At 39.1% G+C, this 18,110-nt stretch overlaps 2 protein-coding genes across 6 annotated transcripts; both read left to right on the forward strand.

Annotated features, from left to right (window-relative positions):
- Nucleotides 1–36: 36 nt before the first annotated feature.
- Nucleotides 37–8,428, forward strand: ddx61 (DEAD (Asp-Glu-Ala-Asp) box helicase 61). The gene is made up of 14 exons (XM_079468814.1): nt 37–226; nt 893–1,812; nt 1,949–2,012; nt 2,121–2,225; nt 3,462–3,591; nt 3,924–4,070; nt 4,401–4,495; nt 4,559–4,681; nt 4,837–4,965; nt 6,210–6,326; nt 6,408–6,471; nt 6,579–6,680; nt 6,769–6,978; nt 7,082–8,428. Exons 2-13 carry the CDS (start codon nt 1,637–1,639, stop codon nt 6,966–6,968), a joined length of 1,452 nt encoding a protein of 483 aa, XP_079324940.1. The 5' UTR covers nt 37–226; nt 893–1,636; the 3' UTR covers nt 6,969–6,978; nt 7,082–8,428.
- Nucleotides 8,429–13,390: 4,962 nt separating this feature from the next.
- tomm40 (translocase of outer mitochondrial membrane 40 homolog (yeast)) lies at nt 13,391–18,084 on the forward strand. 5 transcript variants are annotated; one of them, XM_079468823.1, is made up of 10 exons: nt 13,391–13,787; nt 14,777–14,997; nt 15,074–15,141; nt 15,278–15,370; nt 15,503–15,604; nt 15,917–16,022; nt 16,096–16,218; nt 16,321–16,397; nt 16,566–16,668; nt 16,814–18,084. In XM_079468823.1, exons 2-10 carry the CDS (start codon nt 14,778–14,780, stop codon nt 16,951–16,953), a joined length of 1,032 nt encoding a protein of 343 aa, XP_079324949.1. In that variant the 5' UTR covers nt 13,391–13,787; nt 14,777; the 3' UTR covers nt 16,954–18,084. The 5 variants fall into 5 exon arrangements, with proteins under 5 accessions (XP_079324949.1, XP_079324952.1, XP_079324950.1 ...); XM_079468826.1 differs by having other exon boundaries at nt 13,771–13,814; XM_079468824.1 differs by having other exon boundaries at nt 13,778–14,662.
- The last annotated feature ends 26 nt before the right edge of the window (nt 18,085–18,110 follow it).

The following is an 18,110-nucleotide window of genomic DNA, read 5'->3' on the forward strand; positions in this document are numbered from 1 at the left end:
GGGCTGAGTTTTACAATGGTACCGCCCCTCAAATTCAAACTCTGAAATCTGATTGGTCGGTTTAGTTTCGTGCGTTTACGTCCTCCGAGATCGATTTAGCGTACGGCCATGTTAAATCTCTAGACGGAAGAGACAAAAGCCAACAGCAACAAAGAATTTCTCAAGAAACTCTTGAAGAATTGACTTGATCAAATCCACGAAGATTCAAACATATCAAAATAAGAAGGTAAATGCTCGGATATCAACTTCATTTAACGGGACGTTTATTTTCCTTTAGCTGTACGGTGTTATTAACGTTGCGCTAAGCTAACGTCCTAACAATGTAACCACTGGCAGGTTGAGTTAGCATGCTATTTAATAAGATCTGATATATACTTCATCGATCTGTCCGAATGCGTGAAACAAACGTTACCCTGTCTTTGAGACGGTGTGCTCAGTCGAGTTGGTCTCATTTAAAGCTTAAAAGCACACGCGCGCACTGCTGTGTTGATAATGAAAAAAGTTCATCGATAAAGCACCTTTGTGGTCCTCTGTTAGCCTCGTTAGCTTAGCGCCGCGAGCAGCTGCGTGCACACGTTTCACAAACTAATTTCGCTTCAGATTTAAACGTTAAATGTCCTCAGATTAGTCTGCGAAATAACTTGATTAAAAGTGAAGCCAATGTGGGATTTTTTTCCTAACAAGCGTGTAAATTACGAGGGTTCTCATACTTTATCAAGTGTCAGAAATAGTTAGCTAAACGCGTGTGTTAGCTAACGTAAGATGTATTGTCGGTGTTTTTGTGCTATAATTATTTGATCCCTCATATGTTAAGTTTCCTTTAACCTGGTTTGAATTACTTCTAGATCGACAATATTAAGAATACACATTGTTGTTTTTTAATGTTCGGCAGGTGGTACATCAGAGAGTCCAGAATTTCCTCAACTGAAGTGTTCAGGAACTTCGAGAGTAAAGTGAGCAAAGGCAAGACGAGAAGCCAAGAGGACTCATTTATGGACTGTCAATGTAGTGTTGGACTGTTAATCCTGCATTGATTTGGACTTGGAATTCCTCAGTTTCGTCGTCTCACTATTTTTCAGCTCTTTAAATAAGTGCAAGCGACACGAGGTTTGAAATTCCTCATACAGAAGAGAATAAAGGAATTTCGTAAGAACCATTAGCTTAGCCTTGTGCTTTTGAATGTAAAGACTTTTTGGATACCAAAAGAAGTATAGAAGGTACTACAGAATTTATGCAATCTGACAAGTTTAAAATAGAGGGGGAAAAAGAGAAGCTAATATTTTGTACATTTTCAGGGATAGTAAACAAACATTTTTGAACAGCATTATTAGATTTTTGTATCACTTGCATTTTGGAATCCGTGTGCAAGACCTGCACGTACCTGTTTGCTAGTTATTTTGTACTTGGGCTCTAGGCTTTTGAAATATTTATTGATATAAATATAATTTTCTCCTATTTTAGGAGAGTGTTCTTATTAAAACATTTTTTACGCCAGGCACTCTTCTTTTTAAGAGGTCTGTACGTACCAGAAATAGAAACTGTTTACAAAAACACATTGAGCAGAACAGTTTGAAAAATAGCTAAGAAGTAGCAGAAAACAAAATTTCACTGAAACTGTTGAGGCATACGTCTAACAATGGCTACAGCAAGAACCGAGATCCCTGCTTCAGTCATGGCAATGACCAAACAAAACGGACAGTCTAAGCCCATGACCCTTCAGTCGGGGTCACTCACTTCCTCAACGCAATCAGGAAAAGCACCCGTTGTGCCCCAGAAAGGAAGCAGTATACCCCAAAGCAGTGGTGGTATCAGGTACGTCCAGAGATGAACAGTATGTTTAAGCACATACTGTGAGTTTTGATCTCTCATATTGACCACATTCAGCGTGTAGAACTGCATGAAATGGAATTGATGGAAAACGTGTTTATTTGTGGACAATTGTTTTTAGGTTTGGAGATGACTGGAAGAAGTGCCTGCTGCTTCCACCAAAAGACACAAGAGTTAAAACCACGGTAAGTTGTTAACTGCGTGTACATTTGGTTTCTTTTTGGGGTGAATTAAAATGGATTATAATCAGCATTCCTGAAGAGAAAAATAATTTGTTTCTCGTCCTCTTACAGGATGTGACTGCAACCAAGGGGAATGAGTTTGAGGATTACTGCCTAAAGCGTGAACTGCTAATGGGTATCTTTGAGATGGGCTGGGAGAAGCCTTCCCCTATCCAGGTATTACACATTTCCACCTTGATCGTAAACAATTACAAAATGATTCTGATTGTCACTGCACTGATGATTTGTCATTTGTATCTGCTTGGTTGATACCGGGGTCAGGAAGCAAAGAGCCATTGCAAAAACTATAACATCTTCAATACTAATAACTTGTTTTTTGTCCACAGACAAAACACAGTATGGTCCCTGTTGGGATCAATTGTTCTTTTCCTTTGATAAGAGAACATGTCCACAGAAAACAAAGTGAAACGAAACGTTGCATACATCTGTGGCTTCAAAAAAGTTATTTCCATTACTTATAAACAACTTGGGCTACATGTTTACAATAGGCCTCCATTCAATTAAACCCCATAACTAACATATAACGATTAAAAAGTGCATGTTGCTATAGTACCGGTTCTCACGAAAATCTTTTTTTGTGTCTTATATTTACATCGATGCATTTGTCAGACGCTTTTATCCAAAGGGGCTTACATTGCATTATACTACACATTTGTACACAAGGGATTGCACACACAAGTATGTGCAATACCCGGGATCAAACCCACAAAGAAAGTCTGCTCACTGATACGTTGCTGCATGGTTTGTTTAAAGAACTTTTTACATGTGATCACATAGCGAGGCAACAAGTTCTGTATCATATGCCACAGAAGCCGTAACTTTCAATAAAAACATGATGCACGCTCTTCTACACTCTTCCGTGCTCTGGGTAGCTTGTGCGAGAGGTTACCTTAGAAATGTTGTGTGCTGTTGATTAGTGTCGTGACACTTGCGCATAGCACTGCATTTGTGTATTGGCCAGGACAACCTGAAATATTCATATGTATTACTTTCCGTGTCCGTCTCGAGCACAAACGCGTCCACACAGCTTCTTGAGCATACTCTTCACGTATCAAGCTGGGACATCAGAGTTCAACAAATGAGAATGGAGAAGGATATGCTTTTTAGCTTACTGTTCTTGGTTTGAGCGGCACACTGCACACTTTCTGTGTGTTCTGACCTCTAGTGGACTAGTGCACTTTTTCGCGCATGCGCTGTTGTACTTTTAACGTCTGACGTCATGACGAAGTAGCATCATGTAGGCTGTCCGTGAAAATGGGTGGACTGATAGACCATACTTGGGCCTTGAGACACTAGTGGAGCCACATGGTTTTTGAAAAAAAAAAGCCCCAGATTCCGGACCACTGGTTTATACCAAAGTCACATTCTTGTCCGTGTTGCTTATCATTGTAGGAGGAGAGCATTCCCATTGCCTTGTCAGGAAGGGACATTCTCGCCCGAGCTAAAAATGGCACAGGGAAAAGCGGAGCCTACCTCATCCCCCTCTTGGAGAGGATTGATCTGAAGAAAGACTACGTTCAAGGTACTGAGTACTGCCCTTTTCACCATCGTTGGTTTGAAGGTCCAGTGTGTAATATTGGGGTTGATCTATGTATAGAAATGCAAGATAATATACATAGTTATGCCTTTAGATGTGTGTTAAGCGTTTTGTTTTTATTGCCTTCGAATGAGCAATTTCTATCTAAATGCACCATTCGGCATGTTCTGTCAGCCGTCATAGTTTTTCGAAAGGGGGGGTGGAATGTGCAGTTGGGTTGCAATTCGCAACCTTGCTGCTAGATTTCACTGACTGGACCTTTAATCCATCATTAATAATGTATGCTGTTTGAGTAAATTTCTTTTGTTCATCTGTAGCCATAGTGTTGGTGCCAACTCGTGAGTTGGCTCTGCAGGTGAGCCAGATAAGCATCAACATGAGCAAGCATCTTGGTGGCGTCAAGGTTATGGCTACGACAGGTGGTACCAACCTGAGGGATGACATCATGCGTCTTGATGAGATTGGTAATTCCTTGTGTATCCCCCAGCCTTGTTCTTTGGGTGTCAGGGTGTAGACATTTGTGACCTAAATCTGTGTTCTAGAGTGAATAAATTGTATAGGTTTTGTATTCCCTGAGTTGCCTTATTGAACTGACCAATTTCTGCCTAAATTTTATTGCATGTTTAAGCATTATAGTTAGAATTTTGAAACCGCGATAGTTCTCTACTTAATTTGTTTTACATACAGGGGAGGTTATGGCAGTTTAATAAAGTTAATTACCCTGTTAAGTAACTGTGGATATGAATGCTGTCTATGTTGCCAAGCGTTTCATTTTTTTCTTTTTTCCTCTCCAGTTCATGTTATAATTGCTACCCCAGGCAGAATCCTTGATTTGTTGAGAAAAGGTGTGGCCAAAATTGACAGAGCTCAGATGATTGTGATGGATGAGGTAAGAGAAATGAGGCTCATGGTTTTCAGCTAAGCTTCCTCTGACCTTACTGTTTCTTCACAGGCTGATAAGTTGCTTTCTCAAGACTTTGTTGTGCTTGTTGAGGACATCATCAGCTTTCTGCCCAAAAACCGTCAAGTTCTTCTATATTCTGCCACTTTCCCCATCAGTGTGCAGAAGTTCATGGTGAGGATTCTTATAAACATAACAACTCAACTTTGGGTTTTTTGCTACGCTCCTTCATAGTTATAGTGAGAAGATATTTTCACTAAACCAGGATTCTGCTTCTCATATACGTGGCTGTTTTAACAATGCACTTCATTATGTATTCTGTTTCCTAGTCCAAACATCTACAAAAGCCATATGAAATCAATCTAATGGATGAGCTGACCCTGAAAGGCATCACACAGTACTATGCCTATGTAACCGAAAGACAGAAAGTGCACTGTCTCAACACACTTTTCTCCAGGGTAAGTGACACTGCTTCCTGGTTTTAGCTTTTTTGTCATTACAGAGACTGTTTGGCATGCTACAGGTATACATTTGTATTAGGGCTGGGCGATAAATCGATTTTATCGATTAACTCGAATTTGACGTTTAGGGCTTTTTTTTTTTTTTTTTAATGAAAATCGGTTTTCTCTTTAACTTCTACGACCGACGCTCTCGAGTGTTCACACCAAACGCGAGTTGCGCGAATAAAACGCGCTATTCGCGAGTAGTTGGACGCTTGAACATTTTGATTTTACTCGCTTCATTCACGCGTGTAATTCGCGCCATTCGTGAGTGAAATACGCATCATGGGAGGGGCTTCTGGCAAGCGGCTCGCGTCTAATTGCGACATGGATTTTGTTGAGAGGGTAGCGGCACACCCAGACACTGATCCACTGCAGTGGTGGAAGCGTCACGAACCAAACTTCCCAAGGCTCAGTAATCTGGCCAAAAAACACTTGTCTGTCCCTGCTACAAGTGCCCCATCAGATAGGCTTTTCAGTGTGGGAGGGGGCATTGTTACATGTAACCGGGCATGCCTCAAGCCAGAGGTAGTAGACAGGCTTGTCTTCCTGGCTAAAAATGTGTAAATGAAGAATGTTGAAACTAAAGTAATGGATGTAGATGTTTCATTTTGTTTAAACAGTTTTCCTGAATCCCTGAAATTGTAAAGTTTTGTTTGCACTTTATGAATACCACTGCTGTATGTATTTTTGTACAATCTAATTTAGTCATTTTTGCCACATTTATTTGACCAAAAAGGGACACAATTAAATTATTTTTTCATATTTTAAGTTATTTTGAAGGTGCATTGTGTCACTGTTAGTTTGAGGTTATTAGAAAACTGATAAGCTACATTTTCACTGTTAACAATGGCAGGGCCTGCCATCTCGTTTATAAGCATGTTTTAAGGCTTGTTTCCTGTTACACTTATGCCCCAATGGGAAATTTAGATTAAACTGCATAAAGGAAAATCAGAACAAAATAAAGACTACATTTGTTTTGAGCAATTTCTTTGTCAGTTGTAGTTTGTTTTTAAATAGAAAAAATAAATCGATTAAAATCGAAAATCGGGTTTGTTGTGAAAAAATCGGAGATTTTTTTTAAGCCATATCGCCCAGCCCTAATTTGTATATACATTTTAGTCTTGTATTTTGTACACTTTGTACCTTGCAGGGATACCTTTTTAATATCTTTATTTAATATTTGGCTTTTTCTTACCTAGCTCCAAATCAACCAATCAATCATCTTCTGTAACTCCACCCAAAGAGTGGAACTCCTTGCCAAGAAAATCACTCAACTTGGCTATTCCTGCTTTTACATCCATGCCAAGATGATGCAGGTCAGATGCTTTATTTCATGCTTTTTGTATGCTCAGGTTGCGGTTTGTCTTATTTTAAATTACTTATTCTAAATATCACAGGAATACAGAAACCGGGTGTTCCATGACTTCAGGAATGGGCTGTGTAGGAACCTGGTTTGCACAGGTACATTTCAACTTATTTGCATCAAATTGCTATGTATTAGTAGCACATTGCTATTTAAAATATTTTATTTCCTGAAACTTTTTTGACTGATATCTTCCCTCTCAAAGATCTTTTCACGAGAGGAATTGACATCCAGGCTGTCAATGTAGTTATCAACTTTGACTTTCCCAAAAATGCAGAGACCTACTTGCACCGCATTGGCAGATCAGGTAAAACATAACAGTGGTTATTGTGGCAGGGTTTGCATTGTTGCGCTTTGCACAGATTTTCTTTAACGTTTTAACTCTCTGTACTTAGGCAGGTATGGTCACCTGGGTCTGGCTATTAACCTGATCACCGCAGAAGATCGTTTCAACCTTAAAGGCATTGAGGACCAGCTGATCACTGACATCAAGCCCATTCCCAGCAGCATTGACAAGAGTCTGTATGTGGCAGAATTTCACTCCTTAAATCCAGATGAGGAGGACGTTGGTCAAAAAGCATCAGAGCTTAATTAACTTCTGACTGGTAAGAAATAAAATGATGGGCCACTTTAATATCCTCTTGTGAAGTCTGTTCAAACTTGTCCTGTTTTTACGTGTAGATTGAATGTACCAATATCTCATTTCAGGAGAATAAATGGACTGATGCTTGGCATTCTGCACATTTTCCTACTGAAGACAGGCGCAAGGATATTTTTGTTTTTTTTGCTCAACTGATTGCTCCCAAAGTAAAATTTGATCAGCTGCTGAAATTTAAGGGGCCAGTATAAAGTCATTAAGATTTGTTTCGTATAAACTCCCAGACGTCGAGCAAGGCAGCTTACCAACTTGTAGCACAATAGAATATTCGAAAAGACCGCTCAAAGTCTGTTTCTGCTGTTAGTTTAATTGGTCCGAACAATAATAGATATATTTCAGACAAAGTAAATGCCCAAGCCCTGTAAGCCCCAGTTCATCAACTAATGTTAGGGTTTTTGTGCATCTAATGAATGGGTTCTTTCTCCTCAAAGAACTAATTTATTAAATGCATAGCAGTTGATCAGGGATAACCCGGAAATCAGTATACCATTTCTAATGATCTTTTGGTTGTTTACAGACTTGTTGTACATATCATTTTAGGAAAGGGTGCAGGCTGGTGCTTGTTTTTCTCTTCAGCGGACAATATTTAGAGTTTAATTTCATTGGCTTGCTTTTGAGTTTCATATGTCATCTTTACTTTCAAAAGCCCTGCAGCGCTTAGACATAAAGACTTCTTTAAATTGTTTTTTATGTACATTGCACCACTCTCTTACAGCTGTTTCTGTCTCAAAAAGTGCCTTAATCTCTTTTATGCTTCCTCTGGTTAGGAGGCAGCGCTCTAGGTGTGCGGTGCAAAAAAGGCTTTGTGAGAATTGAAAGTGGAAGAAACTGTTAGATTTGGATACCTCAGACCCATAAATCTATTCTTTATTTGTCCATTTTATTGGTAAAAAATGTAACCTACCTTAGCATTGGCTGGGAGAGCAATAAAAGTCCCTGTGTGTAAACGTCAGGCACATTTTTAATTGAGGCAGGATTACAATAGTTCATTTTTGAAATATTTTCAAAGAATGTGAGACAGTTTAGGTTATTTGACATCCTTTTTTCCCATTGAAACAAAGTCAGGTATGTTTGGGTTTGTAATATTTCATTAAGCAATGTAATGCGATTCAGTCTTTTGTCTAATGCACAAAGTGAGTGATTTTACAACATATCAGCACACATGCTGTGATGAAATGGCAGCTGTAATAGTTGGTATCTTTCAGTGTAAACTTGTGTCCCATGTCCTCTGTTGTATGTTAACTTGTGCTCTCTTTGCCATGTGTTGTGTTAAGTAGACGCTGTTTGTTTTACTCTGAGGATTAATGGGAGAATGGCCAAAGCTTTTTGCTCCAAATGTTAATGCCAGCCTATCCTGTCCATTCTCTTATAAACAAAATAAAGTCCAGCATATTCTCCATGTGTGTTTGTTTTCTTGAAATACTCAGTTTAAATGTAACCAAAGCAAACCTGCGGTTTAAAGGTATTCTACCTCATATTTAATATTTTAAATATTAATGTGTTAGCAATAACAGGGCAACAGTTGAATTGTATGCACATTTAAATCAATGTCATATTGAATCATATGTCCCTGTACTCTTCATCCATTAAGGTGGTGGGAGCAACGCTGGTTCCTCTTCCCCTATCATTAGCTCTAGGCGCCTTCCTTAACCACTGCAAGAACAAGTTTCAATGTGGCTTTGGCATCACCATTGGATGGGGCAAAAACAGTGCGATATCTCAACAGTTACAACCCTCCACCACGCTTTGACTGGTGTAGAGACACAGGGATAGAAACCAACACTGAAATGGACTTTTACTGCACTTAGCCTTCATAAGGATGGACCGGGACAAAGAGCACTCGGGGCCGCACCGGTCCAGTTGAGCTCTCGTCAATCTGTTACCTGGCTCACCTGACAAATGTTAACAGACAGTCAGATAAGGTTTGTTTTTAAACACACATGTATAGAAAGTTAAAAAAAATACTGATCATCTTATTTACATTTCTGAATTTCATTACATTTAAAGTAAGTTTTTATATAAAAGCTTTTTCTTATTTTTGTGTTCTTATCCTGGTCCATCAAAAAGGTAATACTCCATAAATCGTTTGGTGGTAAATTGAAACCTGCTTAATCTGAAAAATATTTTTTGGAAACCTTACAGTTAAAAAAAAGCACAGTTGCTGACAAAGAAAATTTTCAGATATCAAGCACTGTAGCTTCTTTGGAAAATCTAAACACCTGAGGCCGTGTCACAACCTGAAACCTTTTCAGTATTTCTTGTTTGTGTGAAGTGTGTTGCTGACAGATGAAATCCTGCTCAGTCTCAGTGTGATGTCACTAGTACTGACCAACGTGAATAAATGTGAATGTGGTTGACTAAACAGACCACATTTTGTCATTTGTTTGTTAAGAAATAAGAAGCCCATGTATTACGGAAGCAGTGTGTGAAGATAAATATGATCCAAACTTCCTTTATTTCTTCATGAACTTGAATTGCTTAATTTCGCAATGGAGACTTCGCAGCAGAACTGAAGAGAATAAAAAATGTTGCTTTAAAAATATAGCCGAAAAGGAATTGTTCTCCCAAGAAGTGTTCTGTGAATGTGTATCTTACTTGTCAGACAGACATCAATTTGTCCATCTAAATGGGGAATCATCCTATTTAACGCAAGTAAATTATGGATTACCTCAGGGATCGGTTCTGGGACCCGTGCTGTTCTCCATATACATGCTTCCCCTTGGAAACATTATTAAAAAACATGGAATTAGCTTCCATTGCTATGCAGATGATACTCAGCTATATATCTCATCAAGACCAGATGATTCCTCCCAGCTACCCAAATTGGCAGAGTGCATTGAAGATATAAAACATTGGATGACCTATAATTTCCTTCTTTTAAATTCTAATAAAACAGAAATATTACTTATCGGACCTAAGACACGCAAACCAAATATTTCTGATTATAAACTGCAAGTTGAAGGATGTACTGTTACTCCAACAAATACAGTAAAAGATCTAGGCGTTATATTAGACAGCAACCTGTCATTTCGAAATCACATCTCAAATGTCACAAAAACAGCCTTTTTCCACCTAAGAAATGTTGCCAAGTTACGAAATATTCTGTGTGTTGCTGACGCAGAGAAGCTTATTCATGCATTTATGACCTCAAGACTTGACTACTGTAATGCGCTACTTAGTGGTTGTCCTGCATCATCAATAAACAAACTACAGTTAGTTCAGAATGCAGCTGCCAGAGTTCTAACCAGGACCAGAAAATATGATCACATAACCCCAATTTTATCAACCCTTCACTGGCTACCCATTAAGTATCGTATTGACTTTAAAGTTCTTTTAATCACTTATAAAGCCTTAAAGGGTTTAGCCCCTACCTACCTAACAGAGCTTCTATCATACTACAACCCATCACGCTCTCTAAGATCTCAAAACGCAGGACTTTTGATAATACCTAGAATAACTAAATCCACCAAAGGGGGTCGAGCTTTCTCATATGTAGCACCTAAACTCTGGAATAGCCTTCCTGACACTATTCGAGGATCAGACACACTCGCCCAATTTAAATCTAGATTAAAAACGCATCTTTTCAGCCAAGCATTCACTTAATGCAAATATGCTAAATAAACCACCAGGAGATGCTGACATTAGATATTATTTTACTAGAATAATTGGATTTATTATATAAAACACCATGTAGTGTGTTTTACCCTTTCTTGGGTTTTTCGTTTTTCCCCTGTAAAGCTGCTTTGGAACAATGCAAATTGTGAAAGGCGCTATATAAATAAAATTGAATTGAATTGAATTGTTCTACGTTGACTTTCCATAGTAGGAATAAAAATGATTGACTTTCCATAGTAGGAATAAAAATTACTGTCAACTGTTCCTTTGTGTCTCGAGGTAAATAAAAACATTACTTTTAATCATTAGTTTTTATTATAAAAAATAACAATAAGGGTATGAAATCATTTTATATTTGTATTTGATTCCATTTTTTAAATTAGAAAACTGATGTTTCAAAGCCAAAAGTAATTAAAGTTAGATTAGGTTTTAAAACCCAGGTATGGAAGGCCATTTAGGCAGAAATGTCTTTAGACGTAACGTGTACACGCGTTATTGCGCCTAAAGACGTAATTTCGCGTACAGACGTTTTGGTTTAGCCAATGGTAAGCCCCAAAACGGAAGGATTTGCATAAAATTGATTAAACATATAGCCGTGACGTCATCGTTCACGTAGCCACATTTAAACGTGACGTGCCCTTATGCGTGGCATTGCATATGGTCCTAGTTCCAGATACGTTCCGGATGCGTCAGCAATAAGTAATTTTAGGACACGGAAAAAGAGAGCATTTCAAAATACAAGCGGTAGAAGTAGACAAGGAAAAGCAATGTCTTTGCCAAATTTTCTTAACAATTGCAGACGCGTTTTTCAAGAATGTGTACATCTTTGCATGTCAGATAATGTGGAGGTTTTTTCCCCTTAACAGCCAAGTGATCTACTACTCCTCACAGTGTTCCCACTTAGATTAGATTAGATTCAACATTATTGTCATTACACATATACAAGTACAGTGTAACGAAATGTAGATTAGGTCTAACCAGAAGTGCAATTAGCAAGTGCAGGATATACAGTTTGAATAAATACAGAATACAATATTGAGAAAATATTATACAGTGGGCATGGATTATGAAAATATTTTACAGTAGGTATGTTCTATGAAAATATGACAGTAGGTATGTCCTATGAACAATATATACCGATGACTATATAATATGAACATTAACACTATGAACATTAATGTACATGTGGATATGAGCAGATAATAATTTAGACTAAACAATAGTGCAAGTGATTTAAGTGTGCATAGATTATTGACATTAACAGTTAAAGTTGCAATGCAATAGGTGAGTTAATGCAGTTGTTGAAGTAACAGTGCAGTGGATGAGTTAATGCGGTTATTAAAGATACGGTGCAGTATAAGAGTTAATAATATGTTGCAGTCAAGAAGATGAGTTAATGCAGTTAATTAGGTTACAGTGCAGTAGATGAGTAGATGCAGTTAATGGAGTTACAGTGCAGTAGATGAGTAGATGCAGTTAATGGAGTTACAGTGCAGTAGATAGGTTAGTACAGTTATGGAAGTGGTCCATTAGTGCAAATGAGCATATTTCAGATGTGCAAGTGAGCAGTATAGAGTGCAAATGATGCTGTGCGTGTGTAAACAGTCCAGTAGAGCAGATAACATGAAGTACTGGTGTGTACAGTTCAGTCATGCATGCAGCCCTGTAGTGCAATGTAAACGATGTTATAGCAGTGATGACGTAAAAGGTAAGAGAGGTAGTGGAATCAGTGGGGGGCAGAGTTCAATGATGAAACAGCTCTAGGAAAAAAGCTGTTTCTTAGTCTGCTGGTTCTTGTCTGGAGGCACCGGAAGCGCCTACCGGAAGGCAGGAGAGTAAACAGTCTATGAGCAGGGTGAGAGGAGTCCTTGAGAATGCTGCGAGCTCGACGCATACAGCGTTTCTTCTGGATGTCCTCAATGGGAGAAAGTGTAGTCCCTGTGATGCACTGGGCTGTTTTCACCACCCGCTGCAGTACCTTGTGACACAGTTGGTCAGGATGCTCTCTAACGGGCAAGCGATAGAAGTTCACCAGGATAGTTGAAGACAGTTGGTTCTTCTTCAGTGTCCTCAGAAAGAAGAGAGACTGGTGAGCCTTCTTGACCAGGCATGAGGTGTTGGTGGTCCAGGACAGGTCCTCCGAAATATGAGTCCCCAGGAACTTAAAACTGGAAACACGTTCAACAGCCATCCCATTAATGTGGACCCGTGTGTGCCTCCTTTCGCCTTCCTGAAGTCCACGATGATCTCGTTTGTCTTGGAGGTGTTAAGGAGCAGGTTGTTGTCTGAGCACCATGTGGCCAGGTGCCGGACCTCCTCCCTGTATGCAGTCTCATCGTTGTTGCTGATGAGACCAATCACCGTTGTATCGTCTGCAAACTTGATGAAGGAGTTAGATCCGTTCACAGGCCTGCAGTCGAGTGTGAAACGGGAGTAGAGAAAGGGGCTCAGTACGCAGTTTTGCAGTGTGAATAATATGTTTTGTTAAAATATATGTTTTGAAATGCAAACTAAATGCAGCATATGATATTGGTTAACCAGTACACAAAACAGAGTTTTTTCCACAAAATACTATGTTTAGTAATTATAAATTTAATTATTTATATAATAATATTAAACTGTATTTTCGCCGTGCTTTTAAGCAAAATAAAAAGTGTCAAAGGGAAAGTGTAGCTAAAATGAAATATGGTAAGGGCTACATTTCTTGATGTGACTTTTAGTTTGACAGCGGACGTTGTGGGTTTACGCGTCTACACGCAATAACGCATCGCGCGTCTAACGTCTGTACACGAAATTACGTCTTTAGGCGCAATAACGCGTACACGCGTTATAGCGTCTGTACACGTTACGTCTAAAGACATTTCTGCCTAATTGGCCTTCCATACCCAGGACACCAGTCGTACCCTTGAAGAGCAACTTTGAAGGCGTATTCAACATACGTCACGGAGCCTCGTATTTCCTGCAACGATGACCTCAGAAGTACGCCATACCCAGTAGCCAATCATCACACAGTCATGGTGGTCTTTATCCAATCATATATTGACGCAGACGGAATGGGCGGGTCAAGACGTCGGTTACGTAGGTCGTCCCTTACATCCTACCGGTGCCTCGTAGCCGTATAGCTGGACTGCATTGCTAAACGTGAGTATAACACGAGGCCTCCAAATAGTTACGTAAACAGAATTCATAAATTTCGTATGAATTACTGCGGCATATATTGATGCATACGGTTATATAGCTAGTATAGCATACAGCTTCTGTTGCGCGTCTCATTGAGATAACTTGTATGTCTTTCTTTCATGCCTTACAGCTACCACCGTGTTAGCTAGCTAGCATCAACCTTAGCCTACCTGCTATTAAGGCAGTGAAGCATGAATCAAGCTCCACATGCTAGTGAGCTGCTCTTCTCCAGTGTGTCTCCATTGAATGGCTGCTATGCTTGGGCAGCTGTCTTTTCATTTCTGGAGAGTCGCAGTTTAACAGCTTGTCTGGCGCTGGAGTTAAAGGTTTTAATGGGGTTTTGACAGTTGTTGGTCTAGTAGAATTACTCTTGTTTCTCTGTCTGTGTTTAGTCACTGAGGTTTTTTGTCAGTGGATATTTTTGGTCACGCCAAAGCTATTGTTGACAGCGTAGTCTAGGTTCTTTCATGTTAAACCTGGTTTTACTTATTGAATAATTATGTTACTGCCTAGTTTTGGCTTGTAAACCAGGGGACCTTTTTTACGCACCTTGCTGTGTGCACAATGAAACTCGAAAATGTCCTCGTCTTAACTGTATTTATATAAAAACAATGTATGACACAATTAACTCAAGATGAGACTTAACATGAAAAAAGACACCAGACATATTAGTTGCTGATTAAAAGCTGTTTTATTTACAAAACACGTCCTTTGGTGAAATCTTATTATCTCTGTAACCCCCTCATCATTGGACACATTTACTTGTGGAATAAATTAGTCATGGCACGGTAACTAAAAACCTTGGCATCTGTGTGACACTGCATCCATGTTATTAGGTATTAGTACATTAAGATTTCCCCAAAAATGTGCACCTTTACTTATTTTAGCTATTTGAAGACCCTCATTATAAATATTATCAAGTCTTTTTTATTTATAAAATTTTCCTTCAGAATGGGCAGTGTGTTGGCTGCCAGCTCCCCAAACCCACCCCCAGTCTCAGGGGGTGGCAGTGCCCCAGGGGGGCCAGGTCTAGTGACTGTACCTCCAGGTTTCACCATGCCCCCGGTCTCTTCAGTCCCACCTTCCTCAGGCATGCAGGGACAGTCTGGGACGGACACAGAGGCTCTCCCCAACCCTGGCACATTTGAGGAGTGTCATCGCAAGTGCAAAGGTTAGAGTAAAACTCGTTTCTTTCCTTGCAATTTGTTTTGCAGTGTAATAATCTAAAAACTTCTTTGTTTACTCAGAGGTCTTCCCTGTACAGATGGAGGGGGTACGTTTGGTTGTTAACAAAGGCTTGAGTAATCACTTCCAGGTTAGTCATGACAGCTTCAACTTGATGGCAGTATCATGCATTTATTTTAGCATTGAATAAAATAGTTTATTTCACCTTGGATGTTGGAGGGAGGTCAGAGATCACAGAAGTGTCCCCTCTTCATTTGCCTCCTTAGGTCAGTCACACACTTACTCTGAGCACTCTGGGGGACTCCGGTTACAGATTTGGAGCCACATATGTGGGCAGCCAGCAAACAGGTCCTGCAGAGGTGAGTTGCTTTTTAAGTGGCAATACAATTATCGTTGAAGACTGTTAAAGGAGCAGCAGAGTTATATTTCTGTACTGTTTATGGAAAGTGTGATGTTCTACATTAGGTGTAAGGTGATTTGTTGTCTTTTAGTCTTTTCCTGTCATGGTGGGCGACATGGACAACACAGGCAGTCTCAATGCACAGATCATCCATCAGCTTTCCAACCGTGTGCGCTCTAAAGTCGCCATGCAGGTATATATAGCTCTCCAGGCTTGTGTTCACCAATTCTATTCGTTATAGACGAAATTGAAACAATAAAAATTACATGAATAAAATATAAACACCTAATTTTTCTTTCATTTATTTTTGTTTTAGTTTTTATTTTCTGTTAATAATTTTGATGCCTCAACTTAAACATATCCATGTTTATTGCCGAAGGGAATATTTCTTGTTTTTGTTGAGTAGAAGTTTTAAAAATCATATTTAGACTGATGAAAATGAAAAGTTTTTCTACCTTTTTAGTAAACGATAATAACCTTGGCCTGAATTAATTGTGTGTTACAGACGCAGCAACACAAGTTTGTAAACTGGCAGTGTGATGGAGAATACCGTGGTGAAGACTTCACTGCCTCTGTTACCCTTGGCAACCCAGATGTTCTTGTTGGATCTGGTATTGTAACTTGCATTTCAAGACAATTTTCAGGTACACACGTTATTGACTGTTGTTATGTTTTGTGTGTTAGGTATCCTAGTAGCACATTACCTCCAGTCTTTGACTCCATCTTTGGTGTTGGGGGGTGAGTTGGTCTATCACAAGAGACCAGGAGAAGAAGGCACAGTAACGTCGTTAGTTGGCAGATACACAGGTAATGTGATGTGTTACTCTTTCACATCACATTTGTCTACCCAAGTGTGGCTAAATCATTAAAAGTATGATTTGATTTGACCTGAGACCTTTTTATTCTCAGGTAGCAATTATGTTGCAACGTTTACTGTTGGAGGAGCTGGTGCACATGCATCTTATTACCACAAAGCCAATGACCAGGTATCTAATTAACTACATTAATGCATTTGGTTGTGGAATGTTTTTTAAACACATTTCAGAAAGTGTGTAAATATTAGTGGATAGATTTATCAGCTGTTTATTTATTTAGACAAGCCTCGTTGTCTTTTGAACTTCATATTAAGTCTTGAATTGGAACATTTTCCGCAGCTTCAGATTGGGGTGGAGTTTGAGGCCAGCACAAGGATGCAAGACACAAGTGTGTCCTTCGGTTATCAGTTGGATGTACCCAAAGCAAACCTGCTGTTTAAAGGTATTCTTCCTCGTATTTAATATTTCAAAACTTTCTTGGCTTGAAAGCAATAACACAACAACAGTTGAATTGTGTGCACATTTAAATATTTGAATCATAATGTCACATTGAATCATATGTCCCTGTCCTCTTCATCCACCTTAAGGTTCTTTAGATAGCAACTGGGTGGTGGGAGCAACGCTGGAAAAGAAGCTGGTTCCTCTTCCCCTATCATTAGCTCTAGGCGCCTTCCTTAACCACCGCAAAAACAAGTTTCAATGTGGCTTTGGCGTCACCATTGGATAGGGCAGAAACAGTGCGATAAGAATCTCGACAAATACAACCCTCCACCACGCTTGGACTGGTGCAGAGACACAGGGATAGAAACCAACACTGAAATGGACTTTTACTGCGCTTAACCTTCATAAGGATGGACCGGGACAAAGAGCACTCGGGGCCGCACCGGTCCAGTTGAGCTCTCGTCAATCTGTTACCTGGCTTACATGACAAATGTTAACAGACAGTCAGATAAGGTTTGTTTTTAAACGCACATCATGTATAGAAAAGACAGCTACATTACTTGTTAAGTGTTCTGGAAAGAGGTACATATCCGTTTCATAATATGATGCATCCAAATACAATCTGTAAATGTGGTCTTTGCTTTTTTTTTTACCTTTTGTTAAACAATCATTTCTCTTTTACGGAACTTATTACTAAAATAATCGTCTGGATTTATTTTTACCAGTTCTATACACATTAACTATTTGTTCAGTAAAAATGTGTTAGGGCAGGATGACTGCTCAGATTTTTTACTTAACATTTATCATGTAATTAAGATTTATTTAAAAATTCACCCCACTGATTGCTGTTCATATAAAAAATATGAACATTCAATGCATGGGAAGCTCTAGGTTTAAGGGATTGGTTGTTTAAGCGAGTTAATACCCGTGTCCCTTTGTCTCATAATAACTAGTCACACTAAACTGTTTGAGTTTCGACGGAGGTCATTGTCTTGTATTTGTCTGTAAGGTCTTCGGATCACATTTGAATGCTGGTTTCATATTGACAGAGTTTACCAGAAGACTGTCCTTTTTATGTGTCTCAACAAAAAAATCTAAATGCATCACTGAAAAATTTGGAGAAATTTCCAAAGTTTGTATTTTAATTGGTTGTTGTACACGGAGGTTTTTGGGCAGTCAAAAGGTTGGTTCAGATACTGTAATAAACCTGTAAAATTTAAGAAGGCCCAGTGGAGTTTTTCCATTTCTGTGGGACATGAAGAGGTACTATTGAACAGGCTTTTTGCCTAATTATATGAATTATTTTACAATGCAGTTATGATGAATAAACATTTGGTTGTGAAGTACGTTTTGGAAAGAAACCAGTATGTTTCTATCATTCCTAGAGAGGTAAATAAAAGGTTTACGTGATTATGACAAAGAAACAAAGGTGAGAGATGCAAG

Source organism: Barbatula barbatula, assembly GCF_947034865.1.
Source record: "Barbatula barbatula genome assembly, chromosome: 12".
In the NCBI taxonomy this organism is placed as follows: domain Eukaryota; kingdom Metazoa; phylum Chordata; class Actinopteri; order Cypriniformes; family Nemacheilidae; genus Barbatula; species Barbatula barbatula.